At 52.3% G+C, this 21,089-nt stretch overlaps 1 protein-coding gene and 1 long non-coding RNA gene across 4 annotated transcripts in view; one reads left to right on the top strand and one right to left on the bottom strand.

Annotated features, from left to right (window-relative positions):
* Positions 1-21,089, top strand: part of LOC125626202 (uncharacterized) — a 133,197-nt gene that overhangs the window by 61,284 nt on the left and 50,824 nt on the right. The window lies entirely within an intron of this gene.
* On the bottom strand, positions 1,507-19,556 carry ACKR1 (atypical chemokine receptor 1 (Duffy blood group)). Of its 3 annotated transcripts, none has more exons than XM_048828918.2 (2): positions 19,433-19,556; positions 1,507-5,259 (listed from the first exon to the last, which is right to left on the bottom strand). In XM_048828918.2, the coding sequence occupies exons 1-2, from the start codon at positions 19,454-19,456 to the stop codon at positions 4,333-4,335; spliced, it is 951 nt and encodes a 316-aa protein (XP_048684875.1). In that variant the 5' UTR covers positions 19,457-19,556; the 3' UTR covers positions 1,507-4,332. The 3 variants fall into 3 exon arrangements, with proteins under 3 accessions (XP_048684875.1, XP_074978927.1, XP_048684876.1); XM_075122826.1 differs by lacking the exon at positions 19,433-19,556 and adding an exon at positions 15,232-15,251; XM_048828919.2 differs by lacking the exon at positions 19,433-19,556 and adding an exon at positions 5,359-5,476.

Below are 21,089 nucleotides of genomic sequence, written 5' to 3' on the forward strand. Positions count from 1 at the left end.
CTAAAGAGGGGTCTGGCTTGGCAGAGGGGCTGCAGTTTAGTGTGGTGGGCTGGCCAGTGAGCAGCCCCCTGTGAGGCGTGCCCATCCACAGGAAGCCCTCGCGCATTCTCAGGGACTGTGGGGGCAGGGGGTACTTCTTTAACCAGCCAGTCATAGTGCCCTAAGCAGCCCAAGAAATGGGAGCTTTAGGACAGGGCCAGCCTGTGGGGTCAGGGAATGTCACCCCCTGGGGGAGAAGCCCCTCATACCCACAGCTTGTCACCTCTGCTCTCTGCACAGACCAGTGAGGGGCAGGGACATGGGGGAGGTGGTCCATTGTACACGTAGACCCCCCCTCCAGCCCTATGAGATCTCACCCTGGGGGGGGGCATTGTACTCTTAGACCCTTCCCCACAGCCCCATGAGGCTGCACCCCAATGGGGCTCCCAGCAGGGTAAGTTCCCTCTTTCCCTTCCCCACCTCATTCCTTATCCACATCCCACATTGTGCTCACGCAGCTTTGCCAGCGACAGCCCTGGGTTGCGGTTCCTGGTTCCATAGCTCCTCTCTCCCCTACACCCCTGTCCCCTCTCCCTGTCTGTCTGCCCCACTGGACCCCTTCCACTCTGTCCTCTCACCTCCCACCCTAACCCCTTCATCCCGCCCTTCCTCCCTAACACTCACTGCCCTCCCTCCTTCCCCCACATATCTGGGGAGAGCACCTCCACTGCTCAGCACCTGGGGGCTCAGGGGAAGATGCACTGAGCTGGGAGTCTGGAGACCTACTGGTTGCTGAGAGGATCTCTGTGCATTCCACAACTGAGCAAGGCCTTGGAGCCCTCTCCATGAGGGAGGCAACATTTTTACAGAGCCCGTACCCTGTGGCAGAATTGGACATAGACCTTTGGTCAGGAATACAACAAATCCAAGCCCCAGACTCGCTGCCATTCAGAAGGCATTTGCCGTAACTGTGTACTTGGCTACCCTGTTGGAAACCACTAGACAACACTTCCCTGCCAGAACCAGGAATAGATTATTATTTATTGTTTGAATGGCAGAAGCACCTAGAGGCGCAGTTAGGAATGGAGGCCTCATTGTGCTAGGTACTATGCACATCATGGGCTTCCCCAAAGAGCTTACAATCGATGTATGTGACAAGAGATGAGGGAGGTTGTGATGTTCCCCTCTGGTATTGTCTGGACCAGTGATCTGCTAGGTCACTCCAATCCTTGACTCTGGGAGCCAGCCTTACCCTGCTCTGCTGTGAGAACCCCCACTCCTGGGCTGTTCACGCACAGCCTCTGGCATGTAAGCTGCTCCTTGGATTGTGCAACTGAATTACACTAGCCAATGCCTCTGGTCCCAGACACAAACCTAGAAACCTCTGTCTTGCAGTGTCCAGTTATGCCTACTGGACATTACAAGCTTATATGAGTTCATCAATTTAACAAAGAAATTGATATGTACCAAGCTTCTTCTCCCAAGGGGAGTCTCTGACATGCTTCAAACCAAACGCACTGCTTCAGGTAGGATAAACAAACAGATTTATTAACTATAAAGATAGATTTTAAGTGATTATAAGTCAAAGCATAACAAGTCAGATTTGGTCAAAGGAAATAAAAGCAAAACTCATTCTAAGCTGATTTGAACATTTTCAGGGCCCTTACAAACTTAAATGCTTTTCACCACAGGCTGGCTGGTTGCCCTTCAGCCAGGCTCTTCCCTTTGATCAGCGCTTCAGTCGCTGGGTGGTGGTGGTGTCTGTAGGTGTAGGTGGAAGAGAGAGAGAGCATAGCAAATGTCTCTCCCTTTTATCATGTTCTTTCTTCCCACTTGGCTTTGCCCCCCCCTTCAGAGTCAGGTGAGCATTACCTCATCGCAGTCCCAAACTGACCAAAGGAAGGGGGGTGACTCACTCGAGAGTCCAACAGATCCTTTTGTTGCTGCCTAGGCCAACGTCCTTTGTTCCTATGAGGCTGGGCTGGGTTTGTCCCATACATGCCTTGATGAGGTGTGAACTGCCCCTCTGGTCTTGGAGAGTTTTTCCCTGGGTTTGCTTTAAGCCGTGAGGGTACATTTTCAGCCTCATAACTATAAACATGAAATTATAACCTATAACATTACTATAACATTAATTACTATAACATCAATGCTCGGTACATCATGAGCCTTCCGAAGACACCTGACATGACAAACTTTGCATTGGATACCTCACAATCATAAGGTTGAACATGGGGATGCTGGATGTTCCCCCGAGGTACAGAGCATCACAGAGTTACACAGACAGCTCCGGGAGCACAGCGAACAGGGACTGTGCAGCAGTCACAGCCCAGCAGCCGCCCAGCTACCGTCCAGCCTTTCCTAGGCAGCAGACCTAGGTGGGGCTTGGAGAGGTTTCAGTCTGAGAACATTGTGGTTTTGCTTGTCCCCGGCATAAGGGCAGGCGGGGGAGGGAGTGAGAAGGTGCTTCTGGGATGAGCTGACTGATGGGTGCTGAAGGCTGCATCATTAACAGGGGGGAAGGGCGATGGCTCAGTGCCATCTAAAAGATGAGAGTTAGTTGGGCAGGCCATAGCTGGGAAGGGCTGATGTGTCATTTGTGTTCAGTGCCGTGGAGGAGGTGGGGCCAGCATAGGGAGGCACAGGAGGGTGACCTGCTGAGCGCAATGAGCCAGGCAATGATCTGTCAGTAGTTTTTTGAAAGGGTTTAAGGGGGAAGATGGGGTTTGTCAAGGCCAGAGAGGAGGAGAAGGATGTGGTCATGAAGGTGAGAGATGATGAAGGCATGGGCCAGAGACACAGCTGTGTGGCCAAAGGACAGGCTGGGTCTTAGACATGCCTGGCTGGAAGGAGGGATATGATCCAGACACAGCATGGATGTCTAGAGAGAGGGACGAGTCAAAGGCAATGTCCAGGTTACGGGCGTGATGGTGATGGCAGGGGACCAAGAGAGCAGGGTGCTCGGAGAGCTTGGGGGACAGATTAAGTGCTCTGTTTTGGACAGGTTGAGATTCAGGGTTTGTCTTCAGGGCACAGTTAACTCGAGCTCCCTATGCTCTGGTGACTCCTCTCGAGTCAGCCCAGCTCATGAGAGAGCAGCCCCACTGTGCAGTAACCCTCCAGCTGCTGTATCCACATTGGTGCTCCTGTGAGGCGCTACGGCTCCTCGGGGCCCGTCCCCTGGTTCTTAGCGCTGCTGTGAGCTGCTGCTCTGTGGATTCTTTCCCAGTGAACTAGGGGAGAACTTGTCTGTCCTTGCTGGGCCCACAGGGGAATTGTAGGAAGGTGCTGGAGGACTAGTAGCACTCGAGTGGAGCTGGCCTTCATCCACACGAGAGTGGTTGTGTTAGCTGCTGACAAGTTGTGTTTGCCCGAGCTGTCGCCTGTACCCCCGATGGCCCAGCCAGCTCCAGTTAAAAGCAGCACACTTGAGTGAGGGGTTTGTGTGAGGATGGGAGGGGAACAAGAGGCAGCGCTCCTGTTATAACTTGAGTTAACTCTGCAGTGAAGAGGTCCCGTCCATCGCCTGCAGGTTGTTGCAGCCATGTTGGTCTCAGGATATGACAGAGACAAGGTGGGTCAGGTAACATCTTTGACTGGACCAACATCTGTCGGTGAGAGCCAAGCTTTCGAGCTGCAGAGTCCAGGTCTGGGACAGGTTCTCAGAGCTCCGTGCAGCTCAAGAGCTTGTCTCTCTCACCAGCAGAAGTTGGTCCAATTAAAGATGATACCTCACCCACCTTCTCCTGCTTCAGTTGGTGGCAGGAAGCTCAGGTGAACAAGGGAGCTTGGTCAACTCAGTCCCATGGCTGTGAATGCTGCTTTCACAGCCCCGGGGCAGAGATATGGGGGTCTGACTTCCCTCTTGCCCCCCGGCACCTTGTGTTGTCATTTCCACTGGTGGGAAGTGGGATGCAGCCGCTCTGCCTGGGTGGAAATGATGACAGAAAGTGCCAGGAATGGCAAGTCGAGCTCAGGCATTTCAGCATGGGTGCCTACATGGCCATGCAGAGCATGAGCTGGAGGACATGATGCTGCCCCCTGTGTTGCCAACTCTCATGAGTTTGTCATGAGTCTCATGCATGATAATTATTGTTTTCCTGGAGCCAAGTGGAGATGTGGTGACTTCAGCCTTTACTCTTAAAGAAAAAGTCTGTTTCTGGCCTTTGTGGCTATAGAGAAAGCAGCACTAAAGGCTTGAAAAGCAGAAGACAAATAAAAAGTGCCCCAATATTATTTTTACAGAATCGCAGGATTTTAAAGCCAATCTCATGATTTTTGGTGAGCCTGACTCGTGCTTTTTGAACATTTGGGGTCAGCAATACTGAGCCCTGGCACATGTTGTGCTGGCATTCAGGGGGGGCCTGGGTCAGCATGCATCCTTTGGTGATACAGCCCTGCCCCGAGAAGCAGCAGGGGCCCGAGGCAGCAGTGCAGAATGCCGAGGCCCTCTGACAGCCCCAGGAAGAAGTCAAGAAACTCCTGGAAATGGCAGCTGGTGTAGAGAAGCTGCCTCCTCACCAGTAAGTCCAGGAGCAGGGCTGTCCCGTACGGCACCCAGAGAAGGAAGAACAGACACGTCACCCCAACCCGCAGGTGCCAGCCACTCCTGCGCCATGTCAGCACTGCCTTGGCCACGCCCAGTGCAGCAGGGAGCAGCATGAAAACAGCCAGGCAGGATGTGACATGGGCCAGGTACCACCAGGCGCTGTCCCTCATGATACAGAGCAACTGCGGGTGCCCCTCCGTTCCACTCAGCAAGGCAGCTGGCACTGCCAGGAGGACAGCTGCCACCCAGAGAGCCACGGCCATGCACCAGTGGTGCCGGCTGGGAACCCATTTGCCCCACATGGCACTGCCTGCGCCGGCAGCCACCAGCAGCCCCTCAGCGAAGAGGCTCCCATGCCACAGCATGTACGCCACCTTGCAGAGCCCGTCACCAACGACCCATCCTTGGCTGATGCCGGCAGCAAAAAATGGCAGCATGGCTGTGAAGATGGTGGTGCCAAGCGTCAGCTGGAACAGGGAGGCTCTGCCAGGGGGCCAGCTCCAAAGATTCCGGCAGTTGGCCAAGGCCACCACCAGGGCCAGGTTACTCAGCAGACCTAAGGCACAGACTACAGCCAGGAAGTTGAAGGCATAACTGCGAAAGAATGAACAGTAGCCACTGTGGCAGGGTGCAGAGGCCAGGGTGTCATAAGTCAGTTCAGAGTCATAGGAGTAATTCACCATCATGTCCTCAAAGCTGTAGCTGCTCATGTTCAGTTCCAGGTGGCTGGCCTGGAAAAGAGAAACATCAGGTAGTTCAGCCCTGTGCCCCACCCGGGCCGGCATTCCTTGACCATTGGGCTGCTCTATGTGCCCCAGGGGTTCACTCACTGGGTGATGGGGGTGCATTCTTTGGCCACCAGCAAGTCCCAGGAATTCACCTATTGGGTACTGGAGGATGTGGTTCTCTGGACTCCAGGCAGCTCTGTGGGTAGCAGGGTTTACACGCCGGGTGCTGGAAGGAGGCATCAGGGAAGGGCAACAAAAATGATTAGGGGTTTGGAACACATGACTTATGAGGAGAGGCTGAGGGAACTGGGATTGTTTAGTCTGCAGAAGAGAAGAATGAGGGGGGATTTGATAGCTGCTTTCAACTACCTGAGAGGTGGTTCCAGAGAGGATGGTTCTAGACTATTCTCAGTGGTAGAAGAGGACAGGACAAGGAGTAATGGTCTCAAGTTGCAGTGGGGGAGGTTTAGGTTGGATATTAGGAAAAACTTTTTCACTAGGAGGGTGGTGAAACACTGGAATGCGTTACCTAGGGAGGTGGTAGAATCTCCTTCCTTAGAAGTTTTTAAGGTCAGGCTTGACAAAGCCCTGGCTGGGATGATTTAATTGGGGATTGGTCCTGCTTTTGAGCAGGGGGTTGGGCTAGATGACCTCCTGAGGTCCCTTCCAAACCTGATATTCTATGATTCTATGATTTTATGATGATTCTTGGGACACCACATGAGGCCAGCATGGGAGTTGAGTAGGGATTACTGTTTCTCACCCCAGATTCAGAGTTTATTGGGCCATGTGGCTGTGGGCCCTGGGTAGTGTTGTCCCCCCAATGAACTCTTGTGCTGATGGAATCATAGAATCATAGAATATCAGGGTTGGAAGGGACCCCAGAAGGTCATCTAGTCATTACTCCTCGTTCTGTCATCTGCTACCATTGAGAACAGTCTAGAGCCATCCTCTTTGGAACCCCCTTTCAGGTAGTTGAAAGCAGCTATCAAATCCCCCCTCATTCTTCTCTTCTGCAGGCTAAACAATCCCAGCTCCCTCAGCCTCTCCTCATAACTCATGTGTTCCAGTCCCCTAATCATTTTTGTTGCCCTTCGCTGGACTCTCTCCAATTTATCCACATCCTTCTTGGAGTGTGGGGCCCAAAACTGGACACAGTACTCCAGATGAGGCCTCACCAATGTCGAATAGAGGGGAACGATCACGTCCCTCGATCTGCTCGCTATGCCCCTACTTATACATCCCAAAATGCCATTGGCCTTCTTGGCAACAAGGGCACACTGCTGACTCATATCCAGCTTCTCGTCCACTGTCACCCCTAGGTCCTTTTCCGCAGAACTGCTGCCTAGCCATTCGGTCCCTAGTCTGTAGCTGTGCATAGGGTTCTTCCGTCCTAAGTGCAGGACCCTGCACTTATCCTTATTGAACCTCATCAGATTTCTTTTGGCCCAATCCTCCAATTTGTCTAGGTCTTTCTGTATCCTATCCCTCCCCTCCAGCATATCTACCACTCCTCCCAGTTTAGTATCATCCGCAAATTTGCTGAGAGTGCAATCCACACCATCCTCCAGATCATTTATGAAGATATTGAACAAAACCGGCCCCAGGACCGACCCTTGGGGTACTCCACTTGATACCGGCTGCCAACTAGATATGGAGCCAGAGCCATATATGGAGTTGGGTGGTGCCTTTTGCTGGGGTGATGGCTCTGCTTACCGCTGCAGTACCAGGCCATTCCACCTCCAGGCCCACTTTAGGGAAAGGGGCAGGAACTACTGTGGCACAAGGACCAGGGGTTGGTATGAGCAAAATTTGGAATTTCCATCCCCTGGAAAATTCCAACATCCCTACATTCCCCATATCCTCAAACGAGGCAAAAATGATTAATTTTCCCCATGGAACAGACATTCTGAAGAATTTCAGTTCCAAAATGTGGCAATGTTTTATTTCAGCATATACAGTCAAAATGAAACAGTTCAATATTCCTGAAATCAAAATGCTTCATTGCAACATTAAACTGCATTTTCCCATAGTGACACATTGCATTATGGGAGTTGAGTTCAGCAGCCTGATACTGCTGTTCTCCCTTGACCCAACTACATTCCTGGAATGCAACCTGAATCATGAGATTCCCATGATGCACCATGCAGCTCAGTCAGATTGCCTTATGAGCAAGGTAGTCCTCCAGGGAGTCTGGCTCATAGAAGAGAATGGGAGTCAGGACTACATCTCCCATAAGTAGGGCCCTACCAAATTCAGGGTTCGTTTTGGTCAATTTCATGGTCATAGGATATAAAAAATCTTAAATTTCATTATTTCAGCTATTTAAATCTGAAATTTCACAGTGTTGTAATTGTAGGGGTTCTGACCCAAAAAGGAGTTGTGGGAGTGGGGGGTTGCAAGGTTATTGTAGGGGGGTTTGCGGTTCTGCTACCCTTACTTCTGTGCTGCTGCTGGTGGCAGAGCTGCCTTCAGAGCTGGGCACCCGGCCAACAGCTGCCACTCTCTGGCTGCCCAGCTGTGAAGGCAGTGCAGAAGTAAGGGTGGCAATACTGCGACCCCCTCTAAAATAACCTTATGACCTGCCTGCAACTCTCTTTTGATCAGGACCCCCAATTTGAGAAACGCTGGTGTCTACAGTGAAATCACACAAAAGACCAGATTCCACAGTCTGTGACGCGTTTTTCATGGCTGTGAATTTGGTAGGGCCTACCCATAAGGCAACGTGACAGTGGGAAGTGGTATAATGGCCATTTAAACCAGTGAAACGTTCCGATTTGGCTCGAAATGTCCTGCAGTGAGCATTTCAGTTTACTCGACAGAAAATTTAAATTTTTCAGTACAATCAAAATTTTCCTGCAGAGAATTTCAATTGTTGTGGAAACTGCATATTTTTCTCAGAAAATCATTGCACCAGAATATTCCCAACAAACTCTACTTTACAAGGCGCGCCATGGAGATCCCTGCTCCATCCTGGAAATCTCTGCTCCATTGAGCAGGTTGTTGATCGCATAGACATAGGCCTAGATTGTGCAACACTTCCTGCTGCTGGTGAGCACTCTGTTCATACCTGTGAGTGATAAGTGTTGCACAATCCAGCCTGTGGAACCTTCTGGTTGTGCCATTGTGTTTGGACAAGGAGTTTTAAAGGCTGCACTCCTATGTCTTAATCTCTGACCAAGTTCTGCACTGATGGCTCAGAGAGAGCCTCCTCACACCCATTTGTCACATCTCAGTGGTGCCAGCTTAGCTACTTTGTCAGTAGATTTAGCGACTTTTTGGTTTCCCTAGTGATAAAATAAGTGTCAAAGTGACCAGTGACAAATCTAGCGACTTTCGCTGCCAATTACTGTGACATTCAGAGAAAGTCACCAATATGTATAGTTACAAAATCATTCACAAGCAGCTCAGTAGTGTTAATAAAATCCATTCCATGCTCTTCTTACTACATTCTGCTGCACACCAAGTCAATGTCATTATGTCTCAATTGAGCATGTCCTCAGAAGGAATTGCATTCCAGGGCTTCTTGGGCTGAGATCACAGTATTCTGCAGGCGAGGAAAAGAAATTTGTGGAGGCTAATTGAATACTTTGCTAAAGCCAGGCGCACTTTGGAGAGAGCAGCACATTAGCCAGGGCTCGTTTTTACCCAAATGTTCTTTCTTGCTGCTCCGTAGTAGGTAGCACAGCCTGTGATGCAGGGAAAGATGGGTAATGAAGCGGGCTGGGTGGGCGAGGCAGGTTAGCCAGTGAGGAGAGGAGCATGGATGGAAGGTGGGGTGGGATGAGACAGGGCCATGTGCCCCAATGGGAATTCTCCAGGAATGAAGCCCTTATTACAGGATCAAAGGTGGAGCTAGCTTGATTTTGGCTCCCTTTTACTCCTTCCCCTGGCTTGGCCGGGGGTTAGCTGCCCAACTATTTTCAGAAATCAAACCCTGGAAGCGGAGGGATTGGGAAGGGGTCCAGCTAGCAGATTTTTGTTTTTAAATCTATTTTCTTGGCTCCCTGCAGCACCGAGCTCCGGTGAAGCCCTCTTCCCCTCAGCTCTGGGCTCTCCCTTTCACTAACCTGTTGTGATTTAGTTGGGGATTGGTCCTGCTTTGAGCAGGGGGTTGGACTAGATGACCTCCTGAGGTCTCTTCCAACCCTGATATTCTATGATTCTATGACTCTGAAAGTAAACAAAAATCTGCTAGCCAGACCCCTTTCCAATCCCCCCCAGCTGGGCAGTTAAGGCCAGCCAGGGGAAGGAGTAAAGGAGAGCCGAAATCAAGCTAGCTCCACCTTTGATCCTGTAGTAAGGACTTTGTTCCTGGAGGCACGGTGACCCCCATCCCTTTGGGGCACATGGCCCTGTCTCATCCCACCCCACCTTCCATCCGTACTCCTCTCCTCACTGGCTAACCTGCCTCGCCCACCCAGCCCGCTTCATTACCCATCTTTCCCTGCATCACAGGCTGTGCTACCTACTACGGAGCAGCAAGAAAGAACATTTGGGTAAAAACGAGCCCTGGCTAATGTGCTGCTCTCTCCAAAGTGCGCCTGGCTTTAGCAAAGTATTCAATTAGCCTCCACAAATTTCTTTTCCTCGCCTGCAGAATACTGTGATCTCAGCCCAAGAAGTCCTGGAATGCGATTCCTTCTGAGGACATGCTCAATTGAGACATAATGACATTGATTTGGTGTGCAGCAGAATGTAGTAAGAAGAGCATGGAATGGATTTTATTAACACTATCAAGCTGCCTGTGAATGATTTTGTGACTATACTCACCTGGGCGCATATATATATAATTCTTTGTTGAATTCTCTGGACATTTTGTTTAGTGACATTTTTGACTCCTTTTGAGTGCTTAAACAGCTATATCTAGCAACTTGTCAGGGTTTGTCTGGTGACTTCCTGCTCTGTGGAATTGGCAACCCTGCGAGAGTCTGATTCCAGCTGCTGTGGGGTGGAGTTCGATTCCTGGTGCCTCCTCAGTTATGCCCCATCTACCTGGCTGTCCTGCTCAGATACAAATATAGGGTTGTTTCATAGCGAGACGTTTCTCTGTACGAAGGCGCATCGCTTGGGGGGCCTGCCTGAAGGAGCCCCCATGGGCCCCCTGAAATGTCCCACCTGGCCCTGCAGCTCCATCACTTTAGGACTCTCACAGACTGCCCTGCCAGGGGGAAGTCCTTATATTTGTCTCACTCTCACACAGCTTCTGTCTCTGGTTCCTTTTGGACTCCAAAAGGTCACAAATCCCTGTCCTCTCAGTGTGTCCTTCGCGCTGGCTTTTGTGCCAGTCCACTAGTCTGCTCCCAGGTCTTCAGTTTCTTGCCTGGCTGACCTTTTCCTTTCCCCGTTTCCACAGACACTTTTCCCCTGGCTGCATACATGGATCCCACATTCAAAAACATCTGTCTGCAGTGACAGCAAGGCATAAACCACTAGGAGCCAGGTTTATTGGCTGTTTATAGTTGCCTTTGCATTCAATGTTCTCCTGCAATATTCACACAAAGTAATTGTGTTTGTGTGGATGTGGGCAGTCCTGGCTTGAAAGGTGCAGTCACACATCCTAGTACCTCCTGTTCGATTAATTACCGTGGTGTCATGCTTTTGGACTGCGGTTTTTGGTAACACCCAGCTGTGCGAATAAGCAGTGTCCCATCTAGACCACATGTAGGTACAGGGCCAAGTTCAAAGACAAATCCAGTCTGATGTAATTTACCCTTTCTCTCAGCCCCTTCAGCACGTCACCCCAACTCCTAGCCTCCACTCCCATGCCCCTCTGCTTCCACATCACCTCTGACCATGGCTCTCTCAATCTAACCAGCTTGCATTGTAACCCACCCCAGCTGAGTCCCCCTTTCTCCTTGGTATGGAGGTTGGATGGTGCCTGAGTCAATGTGAGGAGCTGTTTTCTGCGTAGGGTGACCAGACGTCTGGATATAAGGAGCTTTGTCTTATATAGGACCATGTTACTGCTCCTGACCCCTGTCCTGATTCTTCATACGTGCTAACTGGTAACCCTAGTTCTGTCCTCAATTACACCCGTCCAGTGCCACAGTGCGGAGCTGAGGGCCAGGGAGTCTAAGTCACAGCTCCTTGCATCTCACCTCTGAACATCAGCCTCTGGAGAAGTGTGGAACGGGCTGGGGAGAGATGGCTAAGGGCCTGTATCTGGACTCCCATCAGGAAGGACTAGGGAAGGGCAGTGTGGAGGTCTCCAGGCTGTTTAAGGAGGGTGGAGGAGTGGGAGAGGTCTCTGTGGTCAGAGCAGAGGGTGGGGCTTCTGGGCTGTACGTGAAGAAGAGTGTGAGATGTTGTAGCCACTGGGCCATGCTGGGGAGCTGGGATGAGGGGGGAGGGTTGAGTCTCTGGTCTAAGGCAAGACATTTGTGTCCCTAATGAGAGGCTGAGCTGGAGGATGGGCCATGGGCTCTATGTGTTTGGGACAGGGGGCTCATGGCCCATGCTGGAAAGGCTGGTGGGTTCAGGAGAAGGCTGCTGTTTTGTGGGCGGAGGCCAGGCTGGGCCCCGGGCAGAATTATAGCTGTGACTGAGATGAAGCTGCCTTGCTAACATTTATTATTACAACCACTGTCTCGTAGCCAGGATGCTTAGAATTAATGGAGCTTATTTACAACTGTAAGCAGAGTCAGGATGAGCTCCACCCTGACATCTGGTGGTGAGGTGTGGCAAGTTGTGGAAAAGAACTTCAGGGGTCGATCTCATTTGCATAGGCACACCCACCCTGCCTAGAATGAGGCCATAGCCGCCCAAATGGTCACTTTGGCTGCTGTGGAATCCTCAGTGTTTCTGTTATTGGGGCAGGAAGAATAAATTATTATTACCCTGATTATGGGAATCAAGGACAGTGGAACTGTACTTGGCCTTTTGTGATGCTGGAGGGACTCGCCATCAACTAAGTAGCACTTGCTAGGCAAGGGACATGGGTTCCAAAACTCTGTGAATTGAGAGAGGTTGGGGACAGGTATTAATGCTTGGTGGTATGGGCCCTATATGCTAATTGTGCTTCTGCTTCTCTCAACTGTGGAATATCAGAGCTAATTTTGATTCCATTAGGAGGCTACTGAGCTGAATTCACCTTGGGCTAATGGTACACCAGTGCTGAGGCTCCCCTACTACAAGCTGAAATCACAAAAGAGCTAAACTTATTAAGAGCTGAGATCACTGAGTGTTGTGTTAAGTAGTGGGGGAGCCTGAAGCTATATGGTAGAGCAGTTTGTGGGACAGCGAGCGGAGCGGCTGGCAGAGCATTTCAGTTTGCGGAACGGCAAGCGGAGTGGAGCGGCTGGCGGAGCGGAGCCCCATGGAGAGGTGGGACATCAGCTTTGGACCACGTAAGGTGCCCCTTAACACCCCCCCCCCCCAATCTTCACCGAGGTTGGGAGGTAAAACTCTGCAGATAAATTTTTGAACTCTGGGGCTGCCCTGACCAAGGACAGAGACTTTGGGGTCGTTGGACTTTTGGGACTTTGGGTGATTTTGGATTGCTGTACTCAAGAACCAAAGGGAAAGGACATGCCCCAATTTGCTTGCGGTGGGTTTTGCTCATGGGTTGTGTTATGAATCCTGTTGGTGGTGTTTCCCCAAAATAATGCCACATTGTTTCTCTCTGTTATTAAAAGGCTTTTTGCTACACTCAGACTATGTGCTTGCGAGAGGGGAAGTATTGCCTCTTGGAGGCGCCCAGCGGGGCTGGTGTATATTTGTCCCAGGTCACCGGGTGGGGGCTCGAGCCTGTTTTGCATTGTGTTATTGGAATGGAACCCCTAGATACTAAACTTGGCCCTTGTTGCTGCCAACTCTGACAGGCAGAAGGGTTACACAACCATCACTATGTCTTAAGCAAGTGTGTTATCTGAGTGTAACATTCATTATGTGTGAGGCAGGCTAGGCAGGGCTGGGCTTGGGCGCTCACCTGCTGGCACAGTCCAGGAGATGGGGAAGGTGGTGTGAGGGAAGGAGGGGCAGACAAACACCATGAAACAAGCAGTGATCACCTGGCGTCTGATGCTGGGTGAGGAAAAGATGTCTCTTGGCTACACTCGAGCTGGAGGTAACAGCTATAAATCCCTTTCATTACGCATAGGAAATAAGGCCTAGAAGTGGCCTTTTCCTAACATCCCATTGCAAGCTGAGCTCTGTCAGGCAGCAACTGGGGCTCTTTCATTGAGCAGATGTTTTGTGACATGAGCTGGAACCTCCTCGAGTCAGTGATGGACAGTCATTGACACCGGTCTCTACAGCACCTTAGAGCCCAGCTAATCACCAACTGAGTGGGGCAGCAAAGTTTGTTTTTTAACCCTCATTCAACACCAATTTGTGTTACTGTAACTGCAAAGCATGACGAGCAGTGTTTTCACTTAACAGATGTTTGTGTAGAACTTTAACTCCATCATCACAGAGTTTTTGTTCGATAATTTTCTTAGTTTTTGGAAAGATTTTTAACTGTAGAGAGTGAAACCGTCGTGTAGATGGTGCTGTTGGAATTTGGACCTAGGAGCAAACTGGCTTCCAGCAGTGCAGGCTGTGTGGACAGTCATGGAGTGCGGCTAGGAGACTCCATTTCCTTAGAGCACAAATCGCCAGTGTAGTGCTCTCTGGGTACCTCACAATGTTAATGCTTAGACATGGAGCTGGAGTCACCTCCTCCACCCAGTTCCTCAGGTCTCTCCACCCTAACAGGGCCAGCTGCTGCGGCAGAACTGGCTGCAGGCAGGAAGGCAGCCATACAATCAGGAGTTTCCCTTGCCTCTCCCTAATTGGCCTGTGATTTATGACCTGTGACACAAGACAAGAACAATGGCCTGGCAGGGCCCCTCTCATCATCCACAGTGGGAACAACTGGCCTCATTTCCCAGCACAAAGTGAACCCTCCTTAGCCGGTTGCTGGGCTCAGCCCAACGGACAGTGGGGAAATCCAAGAGGCAGATTCCCCTCCCTTATGGGCCTCGCCCCTCAGACTGGATTGCTGAGGCTGTTTGAGATAGGAACAGAACAGCTTGGCAGTGAAGCATGGGGGGCCAGCAATGCCTGGCACTGCGGGGAGCAGGGCAGCCGCGGGTCCCACAGAATTGGGTCTGGGTTTGGCTGTTTGGAGTGTCTCTGGATACAGAGTGTTAGAGAGCCCAGGGCAGGGATCTCACCACCAAAAGCCCTTCAAACAAGTCCAGACTGGAACAGGACATTCCCGAAAACAGCCCCTCTGCGCTGGCGTTGCACCCGACTGTTGGGGGATCACGGGCCCAGTCTGGCGGCCTGACTGAGGGCTAGTGATCTGCCTGCTCTGTGTGGGATCCAGGCCTCAGTCTTCCCCTTGGCTTCCTGTTTCTCAGCAGAGGAGGCCACAATGAGGGAGAGAGTGAGGGACCAGGAGCAAGGGGAGGTGGGGGGAGAGGGACAAGGCAAGCACAGGTGAAAGGGGAGCCTAGATTCAAGGGGGGCCCAGGGACAAGGCAGGCCCAGGGGTGAAGGGGACCCAGGTGCAAGGGGGGCCCAGGGATGAGGGGGGCCCAGGTGTTATTGGGGGGCTCAGGGACGCAACAGGCCCATATGTAAGGGGGGTCCAGGGGCTGGGGGGTTCAGGTGTAAGGGAGGCCCAGAGACGCAGCAGGCCCAGGTGTAAGGGGCACCCAGGAACACAGGCCCTCTTTGACTACAGTAGGAGCTAGAGAAAGATGAAAGAAAGCGGAGGTGCTCTACTTAGCAGGGAAAGAAAGCTAATAACTGAGGACAGCAAGAAAGCTGGGGTGTTTTATGCCAATTTTTTTTCAGGCTTCATTAAAAAGATTAATGGTGACCAGATATGCAACAGGACTACTGTTAACAAGAAGGGGGAAGGAACACAAGCTAAAACAGGGCAAGAACAGGTTAAAGAATATTGTGATAAACTGGATGTATTCAGGGCCTGATGAAATTAAATGACAAACTAGCTGAAGAAATCTCAGAACCATTAGCAGTTACCTTGCAGAGCTCATGAAGGACAGATGAGATCCAAAGGACTAGAGAAGGGCAAACATAGTACCTATGTTTAAAAAGGGGAACAGACGATCAGGGGAATTATAGACCAGTCAGCCAACTTCGATACCTGGAAAGATCCTCAGCAAGTTTACACTAAGCTAGGGGGAGAGGTAGATCTACTGGAGGGTAGGGATAGGGTCCAGAGTGACCTAGACAAATTGTAGGATTGGGCTAAAAGAAATCTGATGAGGTTCAACAAGGACAAGAGCAGAGTCCTGAACTTAGGACGGAAGAATCCCTTTCACTGCTTCAGGCTGGGGACCGACTGGCTAAGCGGCAGTTCTGCAGAAAAGGACCTGGGGATTACAGTGGATGAGAAGCTGGATATGAGTCAACAGTGTGCCCTTGTTGCCAAGAAGGCTAAGGACATATTGGGCTGCATTAGTAGGAACTTTGCTAGCAGATCGAGGGAAGTGATTATTTCCCTCTATTCGGCACTGGGGAGGCCACATCTGGAGTACTGTGTCCAGTTTTGGGCCCCCCACTGTAAAGGATGTGGACAAATTGGAGCAAGTCCAGCGGAGGGCAACAAAAATGATTAGGGGGCTGGAGCACATTACTTACAAGGAGAGGCTGAGGGAACTGTGTTTTTTAGTCTGCAGAAGAGAAGAGTGAGGGGGGATTTGATAGAAGCCTTCAACTACCTGAAGGGGGGTTCCAAAGAGGATGGAGCTAGGCCAGGCTGGGGCAAACTTTTTAGCCTGAGGGCCACATCGGGGTATGGAAATTGTATGGCGGGCCATGAATGCTCACAAAATTGGGAGTAGGGGTGCGGGAGGGGGTGAGAGCTCCAGCTGAGGGTGCTGGCTATGGGGTGGGGCCAGAAATTAGGAGTTCAGGGTGCAGGAGGTGGCTCTGGGTTAGCGTGTACGAGGGTGAAGGCTCTGGGGTGGGGCTGGGGATGAGGGGCTTGGGGATAAGGAGGGGGCTCCAGGCTGGGACTGAGGGGCTTGGAGGGTGGGAGGGGGATCAGGGCTGGGGCAGGGGGTTGGGGTATGGCAGAGGGGTGTGAGGGGTCTGGCTGGGGGTGCAGGCTCTGGGGTGGGGCTGGGGATCAGGGGTTTGGGGTGCAGGAGAGTGCTCGGGGCTGGGACCAATGGGTTCAGAGGGCAGGAGGGGGATCAGGGATGGGGCAGGCTGTTGGGGCATGGGGGTGGGTGAGATCTCTGGCTGGGGGTGGAGCTGGTGATGAGGCGCTTGGGGTACAAGAGGGGGCTCTGGGCTGAGATCGAGGGGTTCAGAGGGTGGGAGGTGGTTCAGGGCTGTGGCAGGGGATTGGGGCGCGGGATCAGGGGTACAGGGTCCGGGCAGCGCTTACCGCAGGTAGCTCCTGGAGGCATTTCCCCCTCTGGCTGCAAGGCACAGCCGGGTGGCTCTGCGCGCTGCCCCGTCTACAGGCACCACCCTTGCAGCTCCCATTGGCCGTGGGGGCAGCGCTTGCAGAAGGGGCAACGTGTAGAGCCACCTGGCTGCACCTGCGCGTACTACATAGGAGCCGGAGGGTGATCATGCCAGCTGCTTCCTGGGAGCCACGCAGAGCAGGGCGAGCCCCCAATCCCGCTCCCTGGCTGGAGCGTGGGAGCAGGGCAAGCCCCCGACCCCACTCCCTGGCAGGAGCTGAGGGCTGGATTAAATGGTCTGATGCGCCGGATGTGGCCCACGGGCTGCAGTTTGCCCACCCCTGAGCTAGACTCTTCTCAGTGATGGCAGATGACAGAACAAGAAGTAATGGTCTCAAGTTGCAGTGGGGGCGGTCTAGGTTGGATATTAGGAAACACTATTTCACTAGGAGGGTGGGGAAACACTGGAATGTGTTACCTCAGAGCTTTGGTCTCCTTCCCCCAGTGAACCTAGCTTAGGGGGAAGGGAAGGGTTGGGGGGGACTCTGGCGGCTGGGGAGGGGTGAAGTGGGGCAGAATGAGAATGTGGGGAACAGCCAGGGAAGCCTAGGGGTCAGGAACAGATGGGGGAGGCTCAGCAGAGACTCGGGTAATGTGGGACCAGAGAGGAAAGCAAGGCAGGACCAGCTAAGAGACAGGGGAGAATAATAACAGGGTGGAGGAAATGCTAGTGAGAACCGGCTGGAGCTGCAGCTGGTGGGGAAGGAGGGACCCTGGGGAAGAGCAGGCTGGCTCTCTGGGGCTTGTTTGCCATGCTTGGCCCCAGGGGGCAGAGCTGTCCAGCCTGTGACACTGGGGCCCCGCTGGCATCCAGGCGAGAGGGGAGAACTAAAGCCAGCCCTGGAGATGGGGTGAGTGTGGGCCTAGGCACATGCTCTTTCATGGGAAGCAGCCAGTCCTATGCCCAGCTGTCCCCTCTGCCTGCCCCCCAGGGCGCAGGAGAAGCAGCATCAGGAAGTCGTGTTTTCAGAGCTAATGCTCTGATCATCATTTTTACAAAGCCATTTTCCTGGGGCAAAGGTCGTAAATCATGGTCAGTGCCTGGCTCAGGGCCCCAGGACAAGGCTGCAGCCAAGCTGCCAGGCAGGCTTGATGCTGGATGCTTCACAGATGCCATGGCTCATGCAGCCATGATACCAGCCAGCCAGCCATGCTGGGCACAGCTCTCAAGCTGGTGATAGCAGCTTCCAGCTCTAGTGCTGCAGACAAGAGCCAGTCTGCCCCACATGATGACCACTCACTGACAAGGGGATCAGGCAGGAGCTGGGGGATCTGTGATCTGTGTACCAGCCAGCTGCCTGGGTTCAGTTTGCAAGTACAAATGATACTGCAACCCCCCGAGCTCCTGTGCTGGATGGGAAGAGGGGGAACGATGCCTCTGGATAAACAGCACCACTCCCAGGCTGTCATTGTTGGTGTTCATCCCCATGGAATCCACTCCTGATGACTTAGGAGTGGCCCAGGACTGGGATGGCTGGGGATTGGGATTGAGACGCATGGGAAGCCCAGGGAAGCAGGGAGCATCCCTCTCCAGTGTCCCCTGTTTGGAGAGATGTCACTCATTTTTGTCTCACCTGCATTCCCCCCAAGCTCAGAGTCTCCTCACTTTATTGGAGGAAATTGCCATCAGAAATAATGACTCTTACAGAGGAGATTCTAGAGCTACTTTCCCCAGGAAGGAATCCTGCAGTACCTTCCCCTTCCTGCAGGGAGAGCTGGCATGCTTCTTGGTTTGGGTCTTTGTCCCACTTGGAGCAGGGAGCGGAAAGCCCCCGTCACAAATCATAGGTACAGGGCGTCTCTCCCCTGGCACTGGCAGGTGGAGGGGGAGGCAGGAGGAGAGCTGAGGGGGGAAATGCTTTCCCATCCCATGGAAGTTTTCAAGAGCTATTTTTTTCCCCATTCCACATCAGCTGGACATCAAGCCCTGTCAATGTTTTCCTGGAAAAACCAGAGAGCGAGCGAGAGCAGCGTTCAAATATCCAATAGTCCAGAGGTTCAGCTGCTCTGCTGGAGACCTGGGATCACATCCCAGCATTGCCTGGCTTGGTGCAGGGCCTTGAATCTGGGGCTCCCCTCAGTACCCTAACCCCAGGATCTGTCCTGACTTAATTACTCCGACTAAGCAGAACAGTGCAGACAGCCACGCTGGAGAGAGGTCCTATAGCCCAGGTTCAGATGTGGGCCTGGGGAGTGCCCAAAGCACTGGGCTGTCAGCAACTGGGACAAGGCCCTGTCTGGCTTTGACCAGAAATTTTATTCTGGAGCTGAGAAACCTTCCTGGGCAGTTTCACAGATGCCAAGACATTCCCAAGGAAAGTCTTCGTTTCCACGACTCACCATTTTCCAGTGAAAACCTGTTTTGTCAGAAAGCCCTGACCAGCTGTACCCAGGAGTGAGGAGCGTTAACCCAGCAGGTGCCTGTGTAGTGCCGACAGACCCTGGTCATCAGCGGGTGGGATCGAACTGGGGACCTCTGAAGCTAGCCTTAGTGCATGAGCCTCTACCACATGAGCTAAAAGCCACCTGGCTGTTAGCTAAGGCTGTAGAGCAGACCCATTTAACTCACTCTCTAAGTGGTCTTGGTGCCACTAGATGGGACAGAACACCACACCCAGAAGTTGTGTGGGTTACACCTGCACCACTTCACACTCTGCCTTTACTCTCAGCCCCTCACCTTTACTATGGGAGCGAATCTATTTTAGGAGGACAGTGGAGGTAGGCAAAGGAGCCCCTGGACTCACCACAATGATGATGCAGTTCCCCATGGTGTCCGCGTGCTGTGCGAATTGTGGCTGATACAGGAGAGCTCTCTCTGCCTCTGTCTGTCTCTCCAAGGGGAGGGGACAGGCTGCTGTTACAAGATAAGAGCTGGGACACCAAAAACAAACTTTCTGCTCCTGTAAAACCCCCCGAGTGAAGGAAACAGGAGGAGGCAGGGCTGCCAGTAAGTTCCTGGAGCCCTCTGGGCAGGAAACACTCCTAGAGGGGACCAATGTACTGGATATCCTGACAGGGTCCCCAGTGCCAAGGAATGCATCTCTTTTCCAGGCTTCCTGTCTGAATGCTTCATATACATGTTCCAGGCCCTGAGACAGAAGCATGCCAGAGACCTGACCCGACTGACTCCATATCTCAGACTACACGTAGCACCAACCTACAGCCAGATTGTAGCCAACCCCACATGGCATCCTTCGGGGTCCAGTTCACTGGCCTGCATGGTGTGGGCACCTGTCCTTCCCTGCTCCTCCCAGTCTCATGGCCCTCCCATTCCACCATCACCCTCACCTCTCTGGCTTGTTCGATTGCTTCTTACCTTAGAAATGTCAGAACTAGTGATCCTTGGATCCCCTGGTTCAGCTGGAGGACTCATGGCTGGGCTTACCTGTGTATCAGGAGCTTTTTCTCCCTGTTACTCAAAGGGGGTGGGGGGGGCAGGGTTTGGATTTTTAACTCAGACCTCCTTTTTCCAAGTGTGGATTAGGCATTTGAGTTACACAGGCATCTATAAAAGCAAACTCAACCCAAAGTGTGTCAGACAGTCTGACTACGTCTCCCTTCCCCACTCTGCTGCTATCTCTTATGTGCCTGGGCAGATCAGATTTGCATTTCTCATGTCAAAAAGACAAACTCTCAGGCCTTCATCATCCTTATAATCAAACAGGAGACATAAAGGCATAGGGCCCTCTTCATCCCATTGCTGGTCAGCTCCTCAGTAACCTGGCTGGGCAGAGTCTGTCGATAGTTGCTTTCTGGATTTAGCTGGAGCACCCAAGCTATTCAGCAGCCCCTAGGCTCAGGATCCTAGCACTGATTTTCTGCAGCTATACCCTGGAGAGCTCAGCATCTCCTTGGCTTTTCTCCCAGGCTAGAGCAAGACAGGTTCAGTCACCGGATGTCCCTCCCCTTTGTAAGCTCCTGGAGGGGAATCTTCCTATATCTCTCCCCCTCTGTGCTGAGCTGCGCACAGACTGTGCTCAGTGCAGTGCATGGTCCATTTGGGGCAGGGGGGTGAGGGCTGTGTTGGCCAGGGGTAGGGCCAAGAAGCGGGTGCCTGTTGCCCATCCTCACAGCTGTTACTCAGGAAGGGAACAAATACCCAAGTCAGTGACCTTTTCTGTGTTGTTCCCCACCCCTGCGGGAATCTCTGAGGGCTGCTGTGGTCTGGAGGGAGCCCACCAAAGGTAGAGCCAGTGTGGGATTACAGCAGGGCCAGGGCCCCGTGTGGATCCCTTAGGATCCAGCAGATCTCCAGGAATCATTACCCTTCGCTGGGTCTGTACTCTTTTACTGACATTGAATAAAGCGATGGCTTCCTGCTCCCTAGAGATTAGCAAGAGCCAGTAAATAGATCTCGAGATTTATCAAATAGCTTCAAAATGAGACAGATCTAGGCTCAGA

The sequence above is a fragment of the Caretta caretta genome, chromosome 24 (genome assembly GCF_965140235.1).
Source record: "Caretta caretta isolate rCarCar2 chromosome 24, rCarCar1.hap1, whole genome shotgun sequence".
NCBI classification, from domain to species: Eukaryota; Metazoa; Chordata; order Testudines; family Cheloniidae; genus Caretta; species Caretta caretta.

Bases quoted from the DNA above. Each gene is read 5' to 3' on its own strand.
- ACKR1 (XM_048828918.2), bottom strand. From the start codon at position 19,456: ATGGGGAACTGCATCATCATTGTG. The intron at 5,260-19,432 runs GTGAGTCCAGGG...TCTCTTTTCCAG, and splicing joins GGAACTGCATCATCATTGTG to GCCAGCCACCTGGAACTGAA.